Source organism: Camellia sinensis, chromosome 9 (genome assembly GCF_055761805.1).
Source record: "Camellia sinensis isolate YWXY chromosome 9, ASM5576180v1, whole genome shotgun sequence".
NCBI classification, from domain to species: Eukaryota; Viridiplantae; Streptophyta; class Magnoliopsida; order Ericales; family Theaceae; genus Camellia; species Camellia sinensis.
This window is the reverse complement of record NC_138969.1, coordinates 54,890,169-54,916,052: the sequence shown is the minus strand read 5'-3', so window position 1 is coordinate 54,916,052 and position 25,884 is coordinate 54,890,169. Positions and strand designations below refer to the sequence as shown.

General features: G+C 36.1%; 1 protein-coding gene and 1 long non-coding RNA gene across 2 annotated transcripts; one reads left to right on the top strand and one right to left on the bottom strand.

Moving 5' to 3' along the window:
• Positions 1–13,989: 13,989 nt before the first annotated feature.
• On the bottom strand, positions 13,990–14,580 carry LOC145799431 (uncharacterized). Its single transcript, XM_082889012.1, has one exon. It carries the CDS (start codon positions 14,578–14,580, stop codon positions 13,990–13,992), a length of 591 nt encoding a protein of 196 aa, XP_082745138.1.
• A 9,936-nt stretch (positions 14,581–24,516) lies between these two features.
• Positions 24,517–25,289, top strand: LOC145799091 (uncharacterized). The gene is made up of 4 exons (XR_014341093.1): positions 24,517–24,556; positions 24,680–24,931; positions 25,047–25,186; positions 25,267–25,289. It is a non-coding gene; the product is annotated as an uncharacterized LOC145799091 (long non-coding RNA).
• Positions 25,290–25,884: the final 595 nt, after the last annotated feature.

The following is a 25,884-nucleotide window of genomic DNA, read 5'->3' as shown; positions in this document are numbered from 1 at the left end:
TACAGGTGTTCTAGCAAGATGATCATCATCTTTGCTGAATTTGTCAAGTATTTTCTCAATGTAATGAGATTGTGACAAAGCATATCCTTCTGATATTTTAGTAATTTTTATACCAAGAATTATATCAGCAATGCCCATGTCCTTCATGTCAAAATGTTTATTCAACATTTTCTTGGTACTTTTAATCATGTCATTATAACTACCTATGATGAGCATATCATCTACATAAAGACATACAATGACATAACCTTTGTCTGTGTTTTTAATATAAACACATTTGTCACACTCATTAATTTTAAATCCATTTGACATCATTGCCTTGTCAATTTTCTCATGCCATTGCTTTGGTACCTGTTTTAAACCATATAATGATTTAACCAATTTACACACTTTCTTTTCTTTTCTTGGAACAGAAAAACCTTCTGGTTGTTTCATGTAAATTTCTTCATTTAACTCACCATTTAAGAAAGCGGTTTTCACATCCATTTGATGAATTTCTAGATTGTATAAAGATGCAATGACAATTAGCATTCTAATAGATGTTATTCTAGTAACCGGTGAGTATGTGTCAAAGTAATCTAGACCTTCTTTTTGTCTAAATCCTTTAACTACAAGTCTTGCCTTGTATTTGTCAATTGATCCATCCGCTTTCAATTTTGTTTTGAAAATCCACTTGTACCCAAGAGGTTTACAACCTGGTGGCAAATCTACCAATTCCCAAGTGTGATTTTGTAAGATGGATTCAATTTCACTATTGATAGCTTCTTTCCATAAAGGAGTTTCAGGATTGGACATAGCCTCTTTAAAAGTTAAAGGCATATTTTCTAACAAAAAGGTTAGGAAATCTGGACCAAAAGATTTTGAGGTTCTAGCACGTTTACTACGCCTAGGATCTTCTTCCTCATTTTGATCCTGACTAGTAATAGTATCATGAGATCTCTTATTGTTACTAGTCTCTTGTCTAGTTTTATTTGGAAATACATGTTCAAAGAATGATGCATTCCGAGACTCAATAATAGTATTTACATGCATTTCGGTATGTTCTGATTTATGAATCAAAAACCCATATGCACTACTATTCTTAGCATAACCAATGAAAATGCAATCAATGGTCTTAGGACCTATCTTAGTCTTTTTAGGAGTAGGAATAGCCACTTTAGCCAAACACCCCCACACTTTTAAGTATTTGTAGGATGGTACTCTACCATGCCACATTTCATAAGGTTTTTGATTCACTTTCTTTCGGGGTACTTTATTTAAAATATAATTAGCAGAAAGTATTGCTTCCCCCCCACAAGTTCTGAGGTAATCCAAAATTTATTAACATGGCATTCATCATATCTTTTAAAGTCTTATTTTTCCTTTCAGCAATTCCATTTTGCTGAGGTGAGTAAGGAGCGGTGGTTTGATGAATTATTCCATGTTCTTTACAAAATTCACCAAAAGGTGATTCATATTCACCACCTCTATCACTTCTTAGTTTTTTGATTTTCTTACCAAGTTGATTTCCAACTTCATTCTTATATTGAATGAAAGTTTCCAAAGCTTCATCCTTGGTTCGAATTAAATAAACATAACTAGTATAGTCATCTATAAAAGTGATAAAATACTTTTTCCCACCTCTAGTTTGAATTGATTTAAAATCACAAATGTCACTATAAATTAATTCAAGTGGTTCCGTACTTCTTTCAATTGAATGAAAATGAGTTTTAGATAATTTTGTCTCAACACAAATTTCACATTTATGATTTGAATCAATGTCAAATTTAGTTAAACATTCCATATTAATTAATGTACGCAAAGATCCATAATTAACATGTCCTAGTCTACCATGTCATAAATTTGAAGACTCAAGCAAGTAAGAAGAAGATGTATTTTAATTAATGACTGACGGTACAACGATCATTACATTCATCTTGAAAAGGCCATCAGAGATGTAACATTTTTCTACATATATCCCGTTTTTGGTAAGTACAAACTTTTCACTTTCAAAAAACTAGCCTAAACCCATTCTTACTCAACAAAGATCCGAAAACTAAATTCTTGTGAATGTCCGGTACATGCAGCACATTATTGAGAGTGAGTTCCTTTCTTGATGTCATCTTTAGTACAATCTTTCCTTGTCCTTCAACTTTGGAAGTTGAGGAGTTGCACATAAAAAGTTGTTCACCATTGTCCACTTTAGAATAAGATGTGAACATCTTTTTATCGGCACAGATATAGCGAGTAGCACCAGTGTCCACCCACCATTCTTTAGGATTTCCGACAAGATTTGCCTCGGAAACAACTGTAGAAAGATTTATGACATCTACACTATTGAAAATTTCATCCATTTCGGTCATTTTGGCTTTAGCAACCTTCTTACTTGATCTTCCTTTGCCTTTACGTTTGTAACGGCGATCTTTGGCCCGATGTCCCTTTTTGTTACAAATGTAACACATGCCATTAAACTTGTATTTCTTAGTTTCCCCTCCTTTAGATAGCATTCTCTTCTGCCATCTTTTAAAAACAGTTCTTAAGAACCTCTCTGGTTTTTCACCATGATTCACTGGCACAGTCCCAACATAAGGAGAGGTTGGCGTAATGGCAATCACCATACCAGTACAGGTTTGAACATAAGTTTGACCAGTTTTAGTAGCCATAAATTCAAAATTATAAAATAAAATTATAATTAAAATTTTATACTGCACAAAAAACTAAAACCAAAAACCACAGAATTTTAAATTCTGTAAAAATAAAGAAAACAAGAATTGTAACTTTTATTTCCAATTAATTTGAAAATAAAATAAAATTTTATTTAAACAAATTAAACCAAAACTACAGAAATAAATTCTGTTAAAATAAAAGAAACAAAACAAAATGTAACTTTTATTTTCAATTAATTTGGAAATAAAATAAAATAAAATTTTATTTAACCAAATTAATTCCACACAGAAAACTCATCCAAATTCACAGAATTAAATTCTGTAAAAATAAAAGAAACAAGAATGTAACTTGTATTTTCCAATTAATTTAGAAATAAAATAAAATTTTATTTAACCAAATTAATTCCACACAGAAAATTAAATTTCTGTCACACTTCAATAATTAAAATACTGAAACAGAATTTTAATTAATGAAAACTCGTAAAATAATTTTTAAAAACCAAAATTAATTTTCTGACAAAATTCTACAAAAATATATTCTGAATTGTTAATGACACCAGTATCATACTACTAGTTGTCAAAGAAAATAGACAGTATATTACTACTATCTGTCAAATAGCATATAATCACTATTTGTTTTTCCAACCAGAATATTATTTTGTAAATCCACAGAAAATAATTTTCTTAAAAGAAGAAATAGAAAAGGAAACAAACGAAAAATTCTGTAAACAGAATAATTCGAATCTGTCTTAAGATTGTTGAAACAATCTTCTGTGTAAATGAAATAAATTGAAATAATTCAAACAAAATAAATAAATAACATACCGAATTTATTTATCGAACCGAATTAAAAATAAAAGACCAAGTCGAGTGTGTGACACTCTGTCCTTAAGACAGATTCGCCCCGCTACGGTGCTTATGGTTGAGTGGCGTCTATCTCGCAAGATACAATGATCTTCACAAATTGTAGTAGCACTCCAAACAATTTGTTCGGCGAACCAAACTTGTGTTCTAACTCTCTGAAATTTATTCTAAAACTAAAATGAAGAATAATGCACAAAATAAATACTGGACAGCAAAGAGACAATTTTTCAGACAATTTTCAGACCCCCAAAATTGCTGAAAATGGTATGAATTTATAGGCATTCCAAACTGACCCGAACAGGTGCTAAATGGAAGTGAACAGGTATGAAACTATTTTGAACAGATTTGATTGCAAACGTTTGAACAGATTGGCAGTTAGGAAACTGTCTAGATTTGAACATGAAACTGCCTGGACAGTTTAGAAACGAATCTGTCCGAAAAAACAGATTGAAAAACTGGACTGAAATTGGACTGAAATATTATATTCATAAAAGAATTAATTTTGGAAAAAATTCAAATGAATTTTCTCCAAAAAATTAATATAAGAACCGACCCACAACCCACACCCGCGCTCGGCACAGCGGCGGCGCGCACGTGTGGTGGTTTGGGCTAAGGTTCACTTTTTCCATAACTCCTCCCTTCTACAAACTTGGGGTGCCCTTTGAGACCCAACCGAAGTATTGTAGGTTAGAGCTTATAAACACAAATAAACTCTCCTAAAGTTTCAATTTGGGACAACCCTTTCTAAAGAAACCCATATTTACTTCCTTAAATTTCCTATTCCACGAACCCGAAAACGACGTCATGTTCCCATTCACTCATAAATGGTTTTGACGAATCGTCTTCACCGTGTGACTTGCCACGTGGCAAGGAACACTTCACCTCTTCAGACCCGCCCCAAAAGACGTTTGGGGCCCACTCAATTTTGGGCTCAAAGTTGGCTCAAAATATGCCTATATAAACCAATTTTTCCAACAGTAAACAGATAGACTAGTTCTCGCTCTTTACTTGTCTAGACTTAACATTTTGTTTTTGTTTTTCTTGTTTTCATTTTTTTTGTTTTAAAAAAATAAAACAATGAAAAGTTTGAAAATAAATAAATAAATTTTATTTATTTTTGTGCAAAAATAAATTTTAAAATCAAAAATAATTTTTTAGAATTTACTAAAAAGTGAATTGTTTTTAGAAAATTTTCTCAACACTGTTTTTTAAAACAATTGGCCAAATAGGAAGGGCTACTAGGTTTGGCTGAAATTTCCCAGTTTTGTATTTTCTTCAAGTAGTGTGTTGCTACTTTGTAGTATAAAAAAGTTATGAGTGGTTTGGGTATGACTTATTTATTGACTTTTTTGTTTATTACAAATAGACGGATAAAAAAGTAAAGAGTTAATGTGATAGATATAAGTCAATAAGTTAATAAACAACTTATTTAGCTTGTTGCCAAACTTCTATGAGAACTTTTATCTTCTTACTAAAGATGTAACCATGCCACAAAAAATTGTGGTGGGTGTCTTAGGGAATAAAACAAATAATCTTTATACACAACAACAAATTATACTTTTGGCGACTAAATTTTTAATCGCCAAAAGTCATTTTTTTAGTCGCCAAATATTTTTACCGACTAAAATTCTTGGTCACCCATTTGGTTGTTGACAGATTGTTGGCAAAAGAATTGGCAACTAATTTTTTTTAATTGTCGAAAGTTGCCAATTAGCGACTAAAAATTTTGTCGCTCAAAAGAAAATATTTAGTCGTAAAAAAAAAAATCATTTTCAGCTTTTTAGCTACCAATTTTTTAGTCGCTAAAAACTTCACTCCTTTTTGGCTATCAATTTTTTAGTCGCCAAAAACATAGCTCTTTTGTTTGGCTACCAATTTTTTAGTCGCTAAAATCATGATACTTCCTTTCAACTACTAATTTTTTAGTAACCAAAAACCTTTTCTTTTTTTTTGGCTACTAACTATTTAGTCGCTAATAAGTTTCCTTTTTATTTTTTGGCTACTAAATATTTAGTTTCCAAAAGCTCTATTTATTAATTTTTTTTAAATGCACAAATTGAATATTTTTCATGAATTTCTAAATTAAATGCATTCCATTATCAATGCAACCTGTAACCTGTACATATACAGAATAATACATCTATCAATTATAATCTAAATTTATTATCAATAATACCCATTTCATTATCAACTATCCAAAAACTTTAACTTGTAACATCTTATTCCAAGTATCATATAAATCCATTCCAACCAAGTATAATCCATCTAAATTAAATATTACATACAGAAACAATGTATTTCCAAAACAGAGAATTGTACAAAAATAGATGTCTTCCATATACAGAATAAATGTTCTTCGTACACAAAAATAAATATCCGCAATAGCCCACGCAAAAGCAATCTGTTAAAAAAAAAAAAAAACTATTAGCACTTATTCAATAAAATTGACATTTCAAATTATAACAATTATAAAATTAATAATTCTGATATATTATACTCTAGAAATTATAACAATTATGACAAGCCCAAATGAAGTCAAAAAAATCATATTTTTCTTCTCTTTCTGAAACAGTTGACGATAACACTAAACAGTAATTATAAAGGTGCACATTTAATTATTAATATATATGTAGCAATGTATTTAATTCTTCCAAGAAAACATTTGGGGGGAAACATTGTATTAAACGAATTTGTTGATTGTGCATTGTCATTCCAAAATGGTATCCATGAATGTCTCATCAAGTGCAACGATCTTATGCGTAATTTCAAAAGGATATTCCACAATATAACCATTATTCTCAAGTTTGGTCCTATTTGCCAACCAAAAAAAATATTTGTAATAGAAAAGAGGAAAAATTTATGGAGAGGTAGCAGAAGTTGAGGGGTTCAGCATTAAAATGGGCCTCAATGCATGATTAACATGTTCAGGAAGCAGCTGAAACTGAAAACCACTAGTACAAGGCTCACCAGGAACCAAAAATTTACAGAGAACCGACAGTAGATGATATAAGCTGAAGAATTCATAGAGCACCAAAAAAGAGAAGATGCATTAACATAAAGTAAATCCCATAGCCTAGCAGAAACACAAAGATGTTTGAACAAAGACTCAACATTACAACTAGGTCAAAGTACCTTGTAAACCAATTGAAAGCAAGCGAGGGGTATATGTAAGGATTCCCTACACATGATTAAGACTCAATTGTAAACAACATGACATGAATGCAATCTGTACAAAACTTTACAACTGTGAAGAAAGTCATCAAAATCAAAATCACTGGATATTGAATTAGCAAACTACTGGTGCATGTCTGATAAACTTGAAGAAAAATACCACAATGAACAATTAAATATGTAAATTAGAGAACAGACAATGTTATACCCATTACACAAGAGAACAGACAATGGTAAAGAAGGAAGGAAAATAATTGCCTACAATGTATCAGAGAGGCATGGCCCTAAACAGAGCTGAATGGTAGAAGATGATTCTGTAACCCCAAGGACTTGGAATTGAGGCTTTATCAAATTGAATAATGCAACCTCACCAACATAATAACAGTGCAAGAAAGGATAAAGAAATCCACCATGTGTATAGCCAACAAAATTAAATAATCAACCTAGAAATTTATTTTAATTTTCAAATAAATGTACCAATTTATGCAAATGCTCCCGTAGATTGCAAGAACATAATGTCAAAATTCCCACCTGTTGTGTTTCACCAGTACGGTATAGCACATCCATATTAAGACTTTGATTTTTAAAGACTGCATCACTCTGAGGGTCCTCAGCCAATCCAAGCAATTCATCCTTCAATATTACACACAGCCAGTCAATATTTTATTTAATATTGTATTTGCAAGAAAAACAACACGACATAATAATTGTAGCAAAATATGTAAACACGTGTCTACATAACTTCAACATGTAAATCAAGATTTGATGCAACATATCTAACAAGAACCACAGACCAGTTTATAAGTTTAACATAGAGGAAAGACTTGCTGCCTCCTAATAGCCAGAAGGGCAAGAGAAAAATATTTGAGAGCCTCATGTGTAGTGTAGAGAATGTGAATGAAAGGATAAACATAAGGAAAAATCAATCCCATTACATCGCAAGCAAAAAAGGAAAATGCATATGTTATTTATGAAGCAATTAGTCTAATTATAATGGAATGCCAAACCCACTATTAAGCCCTTCACAAATCTCAAAATACCCCTCCTGCTAAGAAGATTCTGAAGCATAGAAGGATGCAAGGTCCAAAAATGATGGCAAATGTTGACAGATCTTAAACATGTTACACAATATGAGAGTGTCTTTAGGCCTTCCATCACTAGCCCTTGTTGGATTCAAGCAGCAGCGGTTTCATTCAATATTTCATTGGTAATAGAAGCATTGATGTGCCAATTGAGTAGGAGAGGAAGTTGGTCCAAGAAAGCATAGAGCTTTGCATGGGCTACAGGGTTGAGAAAATGGCTGCAAGAAATGATATCACAAACCCATAACAAGTTCTTGTGAGGAATATCATCTCGCAGGGCTTCGAAGGACAAATGGGAGAAAACGACAAGCAAGGTCTGAGCCCTATATTGCTGGTAAGCAGTTGGAGGAACTAAAGCTTGATAAGAAGCGAAGTGTTGTCTCTCGAAGAGAGTGAGCCTTAATTCCTCAATCCAATTTGGATTGGAGGGCAGCAAAGGCGCAATGGGAGCCTCTCTGAATGAAGATGGGAATTCAGGTTTGTTCACACACTCAAGCCAATCAGAGGAGCAAAGTTTTGTTTTTTTGGCTAGGAGTGCAGGACTGATTCCTAAGGCTTTATCAGGGTGTGGAGCCCTTCGTACCATTCAAGACGGCAAAGTAGAAGTGTACCATGCTGAAAGCAAGTTGTCCTCAAGGTTGCGTAGACGGTTGAAAGGAACGTATGGGTACACTACAGAGCTGCGTATGGAAGGGTAGACTGCAAGAGGGTCATCGAATTCAAGAAATCGATGATGAATGTGCTCCCTCGCCTGAGGTTGAGTAGGAGTAGGCTAAGCTCCCCAGGTAGAAGCTTTAGAAGAAGAAGAAGAGGAAGCAGTAGCCTCATCCTTTGCAGAAGATTTTATAGTAGAAAAAGAGCTTCCAATATCTATTATTACAAAACCTTGGTCTAGAGAATTGTGAACAGTAGGTTCTTGGTCCAAAGGTCGATGATTTGCAAAAGCTTTCATGACTTGAATAAATAGAGGTAGATAGGTGTGGCTAATAAATGCATGAAAGTTCTTTCGAGGACGAACATCATTATCTAACAACTCGTCGTATGCTTGATCTATGTAAGAAAATGTTTTCTTGGCCATGATAACTATATTAGCCTTTTCGAATGCTTAGATAGTGGGAAATGTTCAAGGCATAGAAAAAAATTTAATGCAGTACAAATACTGCAATAATGGACATTGGTTGCATTTCTAAGAAGATGCAAAGCCCATGCACGTCCTAAGATGTGGGTAAAGTGCCTTGATCTACTAATATCACAAAGTATTGGATATATTAGTGTCGGGGGTAATGTTGGTTGTATAATTTGTAAACGCCAATCATAATTCAACACGTGGCACGAAGAGGGCCATTTAGGGAGTTAATACAAGTTGCCAACCAAAGTCAGACAGGTGTCAGTCCGTATTGATAATAATGGATCTGCATAGCACTGGAACAATCGAGGGATACAAAGTGATGTGGCCTAATGGTTACTCACAAAGTTTAAATTCAAAATCATGAGGGAAGCCTAACTACAAAAATGGCGCAGTGGGACTGACTGTGAGAGAGCATGTTCAGCAATCATGGGAGGACATTTCGACGGTTAAAAGCCCACTTCGACAGTAACCATTGAAAAGTATAAATAGCAGAGAAGGCCCACCCTAGAATGAAGGACCCCAGACTCAATCAAAAAATCAATTTATGTACTTCTTCGTTTTTTCCTTCCAATTTTTATAGTTCTTTACATTTCTACACTTCAATTCCAGTACGACACTTCATTTCTTAGGAGTAATTTCAAGTAACTTGTTGCTGTAAACCTCTACAAGATTGGATCAAATCATTGTAAGTTTTTCATTTTTACTTAATGAAATTCAGATTTTGAAATTGTTCTTCACTTGCTATTTACTAAATTCTCCTAAACAAGCCACCAGTAAAAGTCTTCTTCATTGAAGCTGAGAGAACTAAAACACAATCGTCTGATAATTGGGTGACAATCAATATTCTGTACGAACTAATTGATCCTTGTTGGCATGCTTAAAATTACATTATTAACTTTCGAAAGCCAAAAAACCAACAGTGGCATTGCTAACTTGGTGGAGTTTTAAATTTGCTGACTAATCTAATATATATAATTTAAGTCATTTTTAAATTTTCTCTTTATCCTTAATTTGGCAGGTAAATTAAGATTAGAATGGTCACGATGTACAACACAACTTATGTCACATCCAGGTTTTTAAAACATATTTGAAATGAAAGTACTTGCTTGGTTAGTGACAAGTGGATAGCCTGAAAGCATTGAAAAATCAATGTAATTTACTTATTCAAATATCATTTATGAATAATCCTTGGTAGCTCGAGAAACGTTTGGCCCAAATTGGCTCGAATACCCAAAATGACGTCATTTTGGATTTTTTTTTTTTTTTTGCCTTTCCCTCTTCTAGAGCTGAAAACAAATGGAGGAAACAGAGGGAGGAAGAGAGAGAAGGGATAAGAAGAGAAAGAGAGAGGAAGAGAGAAGAAGGAGGCAGAATAGAGAGAGCACCATCACCGGCGCCATCACCGACACCGCCATCCTCTGTGTATACATAGATCTACAGATCTATATACCTACCTCTCTCTCTCTCTCTCTCTCTCTCTCGGTGTGTGTGTCTCTCTCTCTATGTATCTGTGTGTGTTAATGATGATAATGATGATGTGTTGTTGATGATTGGTAGTGGGTTTGATTTTTGGTTTTGATTATTGAGTTTAATTTTTGGGTTTGATTGGTAGATTGCTTCAATTTTGTGATGGGTTGTGATGGGTTTGGTAGGTTTTAGAGAAAGAAAGTAGAAGAAGAAGAATATGAAAGAGGTTTTAGGTTTGTGTGGAGGATGATGATGAGGTGTTGATGATGATGATGATTTGTTGTTGATGATTGGTAGTGGGTGTAGACACCCCATTTTTGACCGACTTTAAGACTCAGACGTCATCGATTGAGCACTCGGTGATTGCGCATGTTGTGCTCGTTCTGAGGTTTCGGAGTTTTGGCTGAGAGCCTTACCCGCGGACCTCCGGACCCTTTTGTGCTTTGCCTCGGTTTTCGAATCAGGTTCTATTTTCTCTTCCCAAAGGGAGGGAGATGTCTCGTTGACCATCTCTCAGTGGCCATAGGCTACTTTTCGTGATCGTAGGCCACTTTTCCCGTTTGGAGACCAGTTTTCGATTTTCAGAGCTGTCGGCCGCGCGCCTTAGTTCGGGACCGCTTAACTTTCACCGTTTGCTCCGGTTTTTGGTACACACCTTGTTTTCTCTCTGTAGAGGGACACTGTGGCCCGGGAGACCGCCTTCGTGGTCGCACGCCACTTTCGATCCTTAACAGTCAGTTTTCGGGGCACCCAACTGCGCGTTTTGGCCCCCGAACCCTCGTTTTGCATCTGTCTTGGTTCATTTTTGGCATGGACCTTGTTTTCATTGTTTGGGAGGTGGTACGAGGGTAGGAGGCCACCTTTTCTTCTTGGAGACCACTTTTCCCCGCCGACCGATTTTTCTTGTCAGGTAGCTGGTCTCCTTGACTTTTGAGCCACAATTGCTGGTCTCCCAGCACACCACTAGCTTGCATTGAGTGAGGAGACCACCCCTAGAGGCTGCTGACCAACTTTTGGAGCTTGAACCTTTTGACCCTGGTCGGCCGACCAGGGTAGGTGGTCGGCCGACCACTTGAACTGGTCAGCCTACTTCCCCATTTTCTGTCTCTGTGAGTGTGTGCCAGCTGTGCCAGTTGGAGCCAAAACCATGCTAAAATGGTGGCCCAAAGCATAATGCATGTTAAGGCTATAGGGAGGATTGCACTACAAGGGTATGAAACATGCAAGAGGCAATCAAACCGACCCAAAACAGAGGTATGTCATGTTAAAATAACATCAAAAACATGCTGAGATAGAACCAAAATAGGCTAGCATGATTGATCAAAGCATTGAGCACACAAGGCTAAATGGCAAGATTACACTACAAGTGTAAAAAGCATGCATGAAGTGACTCAACCAAGCCAAAACAGAGTTATGCCGTGCTGAAATAATGCCAAAAACAAGCTGAGAACAAGCCAACACATGCTAGAAAAACATGCTCAAACATGAGGCCATCAATACAAGCAACCAAGACACAAGGAGAGAGGATGACCCCCTCCTATTTTGGACCTCAAAACACACTTTCTACCACTGAAAATCCACTGGATTTTAGTGGCTAAAAGGCCAAACAAAAATGACCTCAAAGGCCTAAAGAGATGGCACAAATCAAAGCTAAACAAGCCATCTAACGGGTTAGACCACCCCTAACTCAAACAAAGCCTCAAACAACCATTTTAAGCACTTGAAAATAGAACTTTTTACAGTTGAAAGTTAAGCCAAAAGAAGCATGCAAAGATGGCTAGATAAACAACTAAAACAAAGCTTTAAAGAGGATAAAGACTCACTCTTAAAGAACCACAGCAAAACAGCAACTTCTGAGGCAAAAACCAAGCTTTTGAGCTTCAAACAAACCTCCAAGAATCTTAGTTCAAGAGTGAAGGTGTTTCATTAGGTGTTTAGTGCAAAAGTGTGAACAAAACTCACTTTAAGGCACAAAATGGAACAAATATATATATATATATAGAGAGAGAGAGAGAGAGAGAAATCAAGATAGAGATAGATATGTTTAGCCCTAAGCAAATTTCTGAACCTTGAACAAGAGGGAGGAGGCTCTCTTATATAGAATTTCATGCCTCAAGCTTGTTAAACAAGCTAGAGGCTTGAACCAATCCCTTCATACACGTGTATGGAGGATGCCTTCTGTGCCCAACAACTGGCATAGTTGGCAAGGAAAATATCTGCAGAAAATGCAGAAAAGCTGCCGACCAGTTGAAGTGGTCGACCGACCACTCCTCCTAGTCGACCGACCACAAAAAGTGGTCTACAGGGAATAAAACTGGTCAGCAAGGGAGGAAGAGGGTCTGCAGGGAGAGTAGAAGGTGATGGCAGGCTGCCGACCACTTTAGGTGGTCCACAAACCACCCACCCTAGCTGGCCGACCACCAAAAGTGGCCTACAGGGGAGAAAAAGTGGTCTACAGGGGAAAAAACTAGTCTACACCCTTGTTCCACCCTCCAGGCAAAGGGTAACAAGGTTTGGTTCAAAAACAAACCAAAAGGAAGAAAGACAAGAGTCCGCAAGGCGAGGCACTCAGCCGGAAGCCCCGAAAACTAGTCTACGGGTACAAAAAGTGGCCTACGAGAGGGAAAGGTAGTCTATGGCTACAAAAAGTGGCCTACAGGCCTCTGTCTCCCTCTAGGAAAAGGCAGCAAGGCATGGTTCAAAAACCAGGCCAAGAGGAGAAAGTTAAGAGGTCCCGAGACAAGGCGCTCAGCCGAAGGCTCCGGAAACTCAAAACGAGCACAAACATGCATAATTATCGAGCGCTCAATCGATGACGTCTGAGTCTTAAGGTCGGTCAAAAATGGGGTGTCTATACTACCACAATATTAGAGATCCACCTTGGATAGTGCACTTTTCTGATGGCTCCTACCTCCAGCAGGTTTCCTACTATCTCCGCGTGGTGGAGTGTCGATCTACGAGTGCGCTGTATGATTGGTCTGGCGTTTGGGTGGACATTAAGTTGGTGGCAGATGAACTTAGGTTCTATGCCAGGCATGTCATATGGTGTCCAGGCGAACACTTCGATATTTGATATTAAGAATTCCATTAACTCAGTTCTCTCAGTGCTGGACAAAGACGAGCCTAGCAAAAAGAAATTTTCTGGGTCCTTTTCATCTACCCTTACCTCAACCAAGTCCTCCACTGTCTTCTGCTCTGCTGCTTTGCCCACGTCCGCAAACTGTTCATTGCTTTCTGGCTCTTCCACCATTTATACATACCCTTTTGCACCCCGACTGCCATTTACTATGACGAAGCACTATTTCGACATAATTTGGTCTCCCAAGACTTCTTCAATTACTCCGGCTTCGTTGGGGAACCACAATTCTTGATGGTATGTTGATGCTACCGATCGCATGGCGTGCAACCATGTTCTCCCTAGGATTATGTTGTAAGTGGAAGAGACCTTCAATACCTAGAATTCCACCTATTTCGTTACAGTTCCTGCCTTGACTGGGAGGATTATCTTGCCTACTGGCCATTCTGGCATTGAGTTGAAACCGGCAAGTGGAGATGTCGCAGGTACCAGGTCTTTGTCCTTCAACTTCAGTTGCTTGAAGGTTTCATAGTACATTATCTCGCATGAGCTTCCTTAGTCGATCAGAATCCGCTTGATATCAAAATTCGCGTCATTGTGAGGGCAGTGTAACCTTGCTAAGTCTCTGTCTGAAAAGGATATGACGTTCGTGGCCTCTATTCTCCTTTTTTTGACAGTAAATTGTGCACTTAATACCTCTCTCAAGTGCTCAGTCTTTTTTATCATTCCCCTGAGCTCATACACCCGCTTGGGTTCGATGATCCCATGTATAACATTGATTACGCCTTGGGGTGGACCATCGACCGGCATTCCGTTGGGTTTATTGGGGTCCTGTGGGGCTGGTGGTGTTCCTCCTTCAATATACTGGTCCAAGTGTCCAGCAACCACTAACTCTTCCAGATGCTGCCTCAGGGGTGTGCAGTTCTCAGTTCGATGCCCCTTCTCATCATGGAAGGTGCAACGGGACCTCTCGTCATAGCCCCTTTGTGCTTCTCCCAGTTTGGCAAGCCACCGAACGAAAGGTTCATTACGTATCTCACTGAGAATCCGGTAGATAGGTTTATTGAACACGGTAGTGATGGCAGTGCGGACTCTTAACTTCCTTTTTTTCTGGGTCCTCTTTGTTGGCTCGCCTGCCTCGCCCATTTCTCCTAGGTTATTCTACTGTGTTAACTTTTGCTGTAGTCTTTTTATCTGGCAATGCTGTTGTGTCGGATTTTGCTTTAGCACGGGCCCTGTCTTCCTCTACTCGGACATGTTGATGTACCTTCACCATTAGGGCCTCCATTGTGAGGGGTGGCATCATTGTTATTAAGTCCCTTAGTTTGTTGCTGACTGGTAGACCCCGTTTGTATTGCGCAATGGCGAGGTTTGTAGGGTAATCCCCAATCTGGTTGAAGGTCTCCCAATAGCGACTGTTGTAAGACATCAATGTCTCCCTTTCGCCCATGTCAATGGAGAGTAGCTGATCGATCTTCACCGGTGTTTTGGTATTCGTCCTGAATCTGGTCACGAACGCTTCTGCCAATTGTGCCCATGAGGCGATGCTGCCCTCGGGCAGCCTTTCAAACCAGGTTAGACCTAGGTCACCAAGGCTGGATGGGAATAGCATGCACATTAGAGCTTCATTCCGCTGCTATACTGCCATAACTTGGCGAAAGTGGCTTAAGTGCATGTAGGGGTCTGACTTCCCTTCATAAATAGTGAATTTAGGCTGATGGAAGCCCGAAGGTAGTGCTGCGTTCTCTATTGCCAGAATGAACGGCGAGCTTTGTAACCTTGCTAATACTTGATCCGCTGGTTCGTAAGCAAGGCGCGGCATTGGCATCCCTACCTCGACACTCCCATGTGTCCTAGGGGCCAATCGCTGTAGTGCTAAAATTCTGTGAGGGTCACGGGCCCTGGGATCCTCCTTTCGTCGGGCCCTTTGTTCAAGCACTGTCCGTAAGTCCGCTAACCTAGGCAACTCCGTGTGCCTAAATGTTGTCTGGTGTGTGTAGGAGGGGCGATAGGTGCTTCCCTCCGTATATGACCTTTCAGTCCTCGTTCTCTCAGACCTAGAGCGGCAAGTCCTGGAAGTCCTTGATTGAGTGTCGCCTGTTTTAAGGCTCCTACTTTCTGCTAGCAATGGCGTGGCATGTCTGTTACAATCCTCTGAGCGGCGAGGGGGCGTGTTACCTTTGCGCCCCTCTTCCGTCGTCACCCCTTTCCCTTTTATCTGGCGCTTCAATGTCTCCATGTCTGCTGCCATCCTCCTTATTAACTCGTCTTGCTCCCTCACGCGATCCTCCAAAACTTGAGGATCCAGCCTTCGCCTTTGTCTTTCAGGACTTTGAGAGCGACGGGGGCTAGTGCCCCGTCTCTCCCTCGTGTCCCTCCGGGAGTTTCGTCGCTGGGGTTCTAAGTCCGCCATCAGAAGGATAGAGGGTAAACCTTCGCGCCTCTCACCTCCCTCCGGGGTTTGTTCGTCGATAGCAGATTGCGGCAAATCTTCATTGCGCGCCATTGGTTTCAGCTGGAGAGGAAAACTCGATCAAAAGGTTTTGTTCTTTCAGTAATTCCCACAGACGGCGCCAATTGTACGAGCACAAAATAATTCTTCTCGTATAATCCTATTGATCCAGTTTGCACTCCTCCAAACGTCGTCGCTTTGTCACCTGAAAACACGAACGTGAACTAACTGGCGGGTGTGTGCCAGAAACCCCTCTGATGCCTAAGTCAGCCACTAGACAATAAACAATAAGCTCTGTGTATTCTAGAGTAAGATTTGGGATACCTGTACATAGGTCCTGTCATGAGCTTTTATAGATTCTGTGTGGCACAATCCTAGTAGGACTCTTTATTCCTCAATGTAGAGTCCTCCTAGGAATTATACTTCTGAAAGATAATTCTTATCCTTCAACACCCTCTTCACTGCTTTAACTAAGTAAAATGGTTTTACTACGGTTGCATGATTACACAACCGAGCTGACACCGCTATACTTAAGCGGCAGTCTCAACCGGGCTTCTCCTAGCTCGGTCCTACCTTGCTCTTACAATTCAGCTCAGCGCGTCCACAAGTGACGCCCTAGCTCGGTTACTACTCAACTATACCTCGGACCGGAGTATATGAACCGAGCTATCTGCAGCCGTCTCTTCGACCGAGGTAATTGTCACTACACTTAGATCGAGCTAATAAAACTAGGTCCAATTTGTGAAATTCTTTTTACTACGGCCCACGAATCGGTCCACTGCAATGATTGGGCCTAGCTCGGCCCTAAGTGCACTTATAAACTTCCTCTCATATCTTGAAGCATCTCCGCATACAAAAATTATTCCTTGAAGACAACCATCTTTTTTAAATTAAGGTTTCGTTTGGCAAGTGATTTTTTTAGTTAAAAAGTCACTAAAAAAACTAAAAAGCCAACAACCCATACCAAAAAGTCAAAAATTTCATTTTCTCACTACTTTTTGCAAATCTTTTCATAAAAAGTCAAAAAGTAATCACAAACATATTAATTTTTTTTACATCACATTTTAGTTAAAAAGCCAAAAATTTATTTTAAAAGCTTGTTCCCAAACGAGACTGGCCAAGTCAAGCCATGATAAGACAACTATGCATTTGGTATCATTCAAATTATGATTCATGACATTTGAACTGAAAATTTCCCATGATGTGAACTAAATGACATAGGCCAAGTCAAGCCATGATAAGACAACTATGTATTTGGTATCATTCAAATTATGATTCATCACATTTGAACTGAAAATTTCCCATGATGTGAACTAAATGACATAATTTCTCCATCTTGAATCCCAAGAGAGCATTTGTCATTCCCAACTAGGCCTGATCTAACATCGGGCCTAATCTAATCATTCTAAACATAATCTCTTAACTTAATAAATATAAGTTATTAAATTTTTTGGATAAATTATAAATACATTCTATGAGATTTGCTTAAAATACAGATTGTCTCTTATAATTTGAAAAATTGTAAATATCTCATTTCTAATTTTTTTTATTTAACAAAATTAACTAAAATAATAAAATTCCAAACTACTTTCCTATATAATAATAAAATTACTTAAATTATTAATTGAAATAAATTTTCGACATCATTAAACACTATTAATTGATAATTTATTTATACAAGAGACTATTTGTTATGAAATTAAAAATTTCAAGGAACGGGATGTAGTTTTCAAAACTACAAAAACAATTTGTATTTTTAATAAACCTAAAACTACAAAAAATAATTTGTATTTTTAATAAACTTTAAGGGGTATATTTGTAATTTATCTAATTTTTTGTTTGCTTGATTTGAATGGTGAGGTGCACCATTCCTAGTGTGTGTGAGCATACACACTAGCATCTTTTCCACAATTTCTTTGTTAAGTAAATATTCTATATGAGTATTTATTAACTTAATAATTGCCCTCATGTTTTCAATACAGGAGAAGTTACAAAACCAAGAGAGATTTTTTTTTTTTTTTTGAAAACTAAACCCACCCACCCAACCCCCCCCCCCCCCCACCACAAACCATTCACTATGTTTGGGTTTACTTTTCAAAAATTATTTTTCAAAAAATTTTACTTTCTTATTTTTCATATTTTTTTATTTTTATTGATTTTTTTAATATTTTAAGCAATTTTTAAAATTTTTAGACATACCTAACTTAGATGTATCTAAAAAGTAAAAAATTTGTGAAAAAAATCTTTTAAAAATTGACTAAATATCCAAAATACAAAAAAAATATGAGAATTTAATACATTTTTTATATTTTTATGTATTTATTAATTTTTTAAAATATTTTTTCATATTTTTTTTACTTTTTAGATACATCTAATTAAGGTGCATCTAAAAAATAAAAAAAAATGTTTAAAATTTAAAAAATATTCACTAAAAACAAAAAAAAAAACACAAAAACCAAAAAACTTAATTTTAAAAAAAACTTAATTCAAAAAACTCAAACCAAACTATTTTAAAAATCCCCAACAATACAATCAAGTACAAGTTAGTGGTGCCACAATTTTTACTGCAATGTTTTCCTGAACCTTGGGTTCTTGGCATTTTTGTGTGTACAATGTACATTCTACATGATAGAAATTAAGTAGATTTGATAATCATAGTAGTCTATTTTATTATCAAATAAATTAATAAAAAAATATAATTTAAAAAATATATTATAAAATATAAATATGATAAAATTATATGACTATAATTATTAAATCATTCTAATATTTTTCATAAATCATACACACACATGGGCTTAAAAAATGAATGAGCCTAATTATTAAAATAAAAATCACTTAACTGGCCCATTAAGTAATCTAAAGAGAAACCCTTACTTTTGTAATAAACCTTTATGCCATAAATCTTTATACTGTCTTTGCTTTAGCGATTTAGGGAGTAATTTGTAAAAAGAAAGGAAAAAAAATAGATAAAATATAAATAAAATATATATAAAATACTTTTCACACTTTTTTCATTTACTTTTTAAATTGGGGATTTTTTTTAAGGTCCCTAATAATAACAATTTAGAGGATAAAGGACACACAAAAAGATAGTGATGCCTCACGTCCCTGAAACAACTTGGCGCGCGTTTTTAATTATTTTGTGGACCAAAATACCCTCGCCAAAATCAACACAGAACCAAACTCATTCCGACGTCTCAGTTACATTCCAAACATCCAGCATCTTCACGAATAGGAGAACAGCAGAATTAGGGTTTCAACATCATCTGCACCATCGACATTACAGCTTCGTTATCTTCTCCAAAAATCATTCCCATTCCTTCCTCTCAAATTTCTCTGACCTAGGTTAAAGCTTCGTTTTCACTGCTCATCATCATCTCAGTCCATCTTCGTCACGTCGCATCTTCATCGCGGGCCATATCAGCTCATCATTCAAGTTTCATCCTAACTCTGGTCAGTTTTTCTACAATACAACTAGATTTTCTCTGGAAACACAGTTAATAGCATTTTATAATAACCTTTCATAAGTTAGGGTTTCAATTTCGTAATAAAAAGCTACCTGAATTTGAAAAAATTTATTTCTGTGTATTTTGAACTTATTCTTCAACATGTTTGTGTGATTTTATCTGTAAATTTCTCTGGCATTTGAATTTCTCTGATTTTTGATTAATGTAATTTTCTTCTTTCAATTTTCTCTGGCATGTTTATTTTCACAACAATTTTTTGTGTTTTTATCTTATTCTTGAACATGTGTCTGTAATTCTGTCTATAAATTTTCCTGCTCCGTAAATTTCTCTGTAATATGTATTTTTAATTGCATTGTCTATCTTAATCTAGAATGTCTATTGCTTTCTTGCCTCTGTCTTAAGTTTCTCTGGTATTTATAATTTTCTCTGACCACATCGCATCACTTTCCTCCCTTGTGTCTTTGTCATTTTAAATTTTCTCTGGAATTTTAATATTGTGGACTGGAATGAATGTTTCTTCTTGGAATTTTCTCTGCCATATGTACTTTGAGAAAAAGTTATTTCTCTGAATTTTGATCTTATTCTTGAATATGTTTCTGTCATTTTGTCTCTGAATTTCTCTGCTTTGTAAATTTCTCTGGAATATGTATCCTTCTCTGCAATGTCAATTACACTCTTGCCTCTGTCTTAAGTTTCTCTGGTATTTATAATTTTCTGTGACCACATCACATCACTTTCCTCCCTTGTGTCTTTGTCATTTTAAATTTTCTCTGGAATTTTAATATTGTGGACTGGAATGAATGTTTCTTCTTGAAATTTTCTCTGCCATATGTACTTTGAGAAAAAATTATTTCTCTGAATTTTGATCTTATTCTTGAATATGTTTCTGTCATTTTGTCTCTGAATTTCTCTGCTTTGTAAATTTCTCTGGAATATGTATCATTCTCTGCAATGTCAATTACACTCTTGCCCCTGTCTAAGTTTCTCTGGTATTTATAATTTTCTCTGACCACATCGCACCACTTTCCTCCATTGAGTGTCTCTATCATGGTTAATTTTCTCTGCTTGTGTATGTAAATTTTTCTTGCATTTTAATATTATGAATTGAAATTTTCTCTGGAATCGAAATTTCCTCAAGAATGTGTAATTTTCTCCAGAATGTGCATTTTTCTCTGGTATGTTTATTTTGTTCAATTCTTGATTTCAATATGGTGTACTTCTCAGTGCCATGTTTACATTACTTTGTTTATTTTATCTTTGCTAATTGTGGAATGCAAATTTTCTTTCACTTGCCATGTTTACTTTTTTCTATCATTCATTTTCTCTGGTATGTTTACTTCTATATGTAATTTAAACAATTATTGAAAATTTCTCTCCCATGTTTATGATGCTGTGTTGATTTTCTCTAACATGTCAAATTTTCTGTAATTTTCCCTTATCTGTAATTTTCTCTGGCATCTCCAATTTTCTCCCTTATCTGTAATTTTCTCTGACATTTCCATTTTTCTCTGGGATTTAATGTTGACATCTCTATGCTTTAATCATTGTCTAGAAATGGCAAAACGTAAAGGCAGCGAAACACCGGAAACACCAAGCAAAAAACAGAAACTGTCTCAGTCTTCTTATGGACTAGGATCAAAAACCAGCAGCAAAACACTAGAAACACCAAGGAAGCAAGAACAACTCTCTCAGTCCTCTTATCATCTAAGATCAAAAACCAGCACTAAAACACCACAAACTCCTTCCCAAAACACACAAGTCCAAGCTGATGAAGCAACTAGCATCCAGATGAGTACCCCAACTTCAAAAGACTCAAGCTCAAGGGGGAAAAAACCTGTTAAACTCCACAGAAAGAGAGCTCACTACAGCATTTAATTCCGATCCAACCTCTCATCTGTTGTCTCCTTCTTTCAAACACTTAAATTCAGTTCAAAACATCTTCTAGAGCTTCAAAAGACCCCATTCTGGTATTTGATCCAAGCTCTAACCACTGGAAGGATGGATCCAAAGAAATCTAGGAAATCCGATGATGATGTAGTTGCCATAATCCAATGTTACAATGAAAAAACAAAAGCATTCACAGTTGGGAAGAAGAACCTGACCTTTACAACAAATGACATGACCTTGATTTTTGGTTTGGAAGGAGGTAAAGGAGCCATGTCATTAAGATACTCTAAAAAGCCAAAATCTGCATTCCTCAGGAGAAGATTCCAAAAGGACACAAGGCTCACTGGTCCTGTTCTTAAAAATGCCTTGGTCAAAGCAATGAAAGGCAAGCAACCAACTGACTTCAAAGATGTAGCAATCATTGTTACATTGTACTTGTGTCTCACCCTATTTTTTGCAACAAGTGGGAATTCAATAGGTTGGGTTTTTATAAAGTATGTGGAACCTCTTGAATCAATGAAACAGTATGATTGGCCGGAAGCAATCACATCAACATTGATTGATTCTATTATGGCATTGCACAGAACTCCAGAAAAAGTTACGGGGTGTGTCATTGCATTGCTGGTAAGTATAATATCCATTCAAATTTGCAGTTATCATACTTACAAATTTGTGCGTTTACAAAATTTTATTTACTTTCATTTTCATCACAGTATTGGCTATGTGAACATGCAACTATCATTGACTCAGAAGACAGTAACACAACAGACTTCCCAAGATGTGCCAAGTGGAACCTTCAAACCTTGACGAAACAGCTGCAGGAGACACCAGTCCACTCTCTTGCACCTCGACATGTTAGATTCCTATTGCTACTGAAATCTCAGTGAAATTTCAAAATTTCTCTGACCACTGCTTTGTTTCCCTCCTTGTGCATTGATTGATTAAGATTAATTTTCTCTGAAATATCAATTTCTGTTTTCTTCTTTGTTAACCACTGGTCTATTTCTGCCATTGTAATCAATTTTCTCTGCCATCCAAATTTCTCTGACCACAATTGTAACACATTAACTTATATGCCCTGATTCATTTTCTCTAATATCTGAATTATGTTCTTTGTTACATAATTTTCTCTGGCCCATCAAATTTTATCTCCTTGTGTGTAATTTTCTCTGCCCATAACTGGTGTGCCTTGCATCTTTGATAAACACTGTTTATTTCTACCCTTCTAATGAATTTTCACTGGAATTCAAATTTCTCTGACACAAATATAGTAAAACATTAACTTATAAACATTGTTTATTTCACTGTTTCATAATTTTCTCTGCCCCATAAAATTAACTCCATGTCTCTAATTTTCTCTGGCCCAATACAATTTTCTCTGAAGTTTGTTTCCAATTAGTATCATTTAGATGAATTTTATTTTCCTTATTTGAATTTTTTCTCTCAGTGAATTTTGTAACATTTCTCTAATAAAAGAGTCTCCTGTTACAGATTGATAACAAGCAGCTAGTCAAAAACCCATCTGAGGAGTTCTGTCTTGGCAAAAAGACGAAGAAAGAATTAAAAAAGGCAATTGTCATATTCAATGAGGCATTACAAGATCCATCTGAAGATGGAGGGAATGAACAAAAAGAAGGCAACACAGAAGAATACGAAGCCAGCAATGGACAAGAACATCAAGCAAGCAGCACAGAAGAAGAAACCACCAAAGAAAGTGAAGAAATAGAACCAGAAGACAAAGAACAAAATGAACAGAAAGAAGAAGACAGTGAACAAGAAGATGAAGATGAAGATGAACAAGAAGAAGAGAACAAGGATGAAAGTGATGAAGAAGAAAATAATGAGCCGATGGACCAACAACATGATGGCATTTGTGGCTCAACAATGCATCAGCCTGAAGAATTTGAGGAATCAAAGGATGCCCAAATTGCTGATCTACGTCAAAGACTGAAGGCACTGTCTCAATCTAAAAAAGAAGAAGACAGAAATTGGATGGAATTACTTGCTGAAAAGGATATTTCAATAAGAATCCTGACATCACATAACTCAGAACTTCAAGAAAAAGAAAACACAATCCGAATGAAACTAAGGATGTTGGAGGTTGAAAAAGCAGACGATGCAAAAACAATTCAACAGTTGAGGTGTTCAAATTCGGAGCTTGAAACTGAAAATGCCAAATTGCATGAACAAGTTCAAGAACTATATGTCCAACTAGCAACACAACCATACCGAACACCAACACAACTTCAACCACAAGGTCAGTGAAAATCTTGAGCCACAAAAAGTTATGTCCTTGTGCCATCATAACTCAGAGAAATTTCTATTTATTATAATTTTCTCTATCATTGCTAATTTTCTCTGGAAGTTATATCTCTCTCAACACATTAGTTATATTTCTACTGCTCATTTCATTTCTCTGTATATTTTCTTATTCCATTTTTGGGGCTTGTTTGATTTTCACTGTGTATAGTTGGAATGCAACTGGAACAACAACCAACAACCCAACAAGAGCAAATGCCACACAAACAACAACCGAAACAAAAGAAGAAACTCTATGGTAACTGCAAAATATTGAATTAAATAAATTTACATATTGAAATATCATCTGTTGCTTCAGAGAAATTTCACTTTTCCTAATATTTTCACTGCCTACAGTCAAAAAAGAACCTTAATGATAAAAAATTTAAAGGCAAAAGAAAGGAAGGAAAAGCAGCATGATCCAGAATTCCAATATCCGAAAGTTGCGAAAGTGACTAGAGCTTCAAAACAAGCTGCAAAACAAGTTGAGCAAAGCACGAAGGACAAAGAAGTGCTTGATGCTGATGCATACGTCTTGCCTCAACCTATAAACATCACAAAATCTTGGGTCTTTCCACAAACTCTTCCCATTTCAAGATTGATAAAAGATCATATAAAAGACATCTTGCAGCACATATCAAATGTGTCTGGGCTTGAGTAAGTACAACAAACAAAATAGAACATAACAAACAACAAATTACAAACTTATGTTGCATTAACAACAATTCAATCCCTTCTTTGTCATCTTGTAGAGCTTTAATTTGGACAAGTGAGTTGAATATCATTACCTTTGAAGACATTGAAAACCTCATAAAGCAAAAAGAAATTGCCAACAATGTAAGTCTTTCCCTTTCATCAACATTTCTCTGCAATGTTCCATCAGCCTTTATAAAACAATATTACAATTATAAATCATATTTTTCAGGTCATTGATGGCTATGGAGAGATCCTTTTGGCTGACCAAATCAGAGAGAAACAACAACAAACCTCATTTTTTTTCACATCCATGTGCTTAGTATGTTACTACTATTTTATTTGATTTTCTCTGGAATTTACTTTATACTTTCTCTTCTTAATATACTTCTTGAAGTCAGTTGTGTCACTAACAAAACCATTTTTTGATTTTCTCTGAGCACAGAATTTCATCAACATGACAGAAAATCAAAGTTTTCGAGTGTCCTTATTTGACAAGCATATTGAAACAGCATGGAGGAACTATAGGTTCCTCCATTTCCCAATAAATACTGGAGGTAATGAGAAGTCCACACATGGAAATCACTGGACCTTGCTTGTCCTGGACAAACAAGACAATTTATGGAGGTTCTACAACTCACTGAGGCCAAGGAGGGATGATGCAGAAGACAAATATGTCAAAGATGCAAAACAATTGGTAACGAGTGCAAATTTCTCTGATCCATCATCATCTTTATGTGATGATAATTTTCATAGAATCCCATTGACTTGTCCGTAAATTTCTCTGTTATATAAAAATTATTTTTTTGCAGCAAGATTACGTGGAGAATTTTTTGAAAGCTTGTCTTGAAAGAGACGCTCAATCACAACCCTCTTTCAAATTAATTAACTCACAAAACACAAGTTATGACTTTGAGTATGTCAACAATGCTCCACAACAAGAAAGCGATTCGTAAGTTTCATACATCTATAAATAAGATAATTTCAGTTGCATGTTTCTTAAAACTAACCATACCTATAATTTGTATGCAGTCTGGATTGTGGCCTCTTTGTCTGTTATATAATGAAACAATATAGCAAGCATGAACCTATCAAATCCAAATTGTCCACACAAGAGATAAGGTTGATGAGGGCAGAACTCATAGAGAGATTTGTGACCGAAGTTGGCCGGTCATGGACTGAACCAATTGAAATACCCCCAGAAGAACCACAAATGTAATAGTGAAACTAGTGAAAAGAAGACAATGTACATATCCACACAGAGAAAATTGTCTCACATATATGTATATATCCTTTCTTGTTGATACATTGAAGGAATGATGATCCTTGACGTATATGTATATATCCTTTCTTGACTAATCTAAATTTCATTTTTTTTTATTTTATTTCGACTAATGTAAATTTCAACAATTGTCTGCCAGAGAAAATTGTCTGCAGAAATTTCTCTGGTATAAACTACCAGAAATTCACAGAGAAATTTAACTTGTATCGTCCCAATGGGATGCCTATATGATCATGTAATCTGTAAAACTTTGTGTTGGTACAAAACAATCATCAAACTCAACAAAACACAAAGCACACAGTAATTTTATCTGCCACTGGAAAATTTCATTGCATGAATTTCAAATTTCAGAACACAATGCCCATATA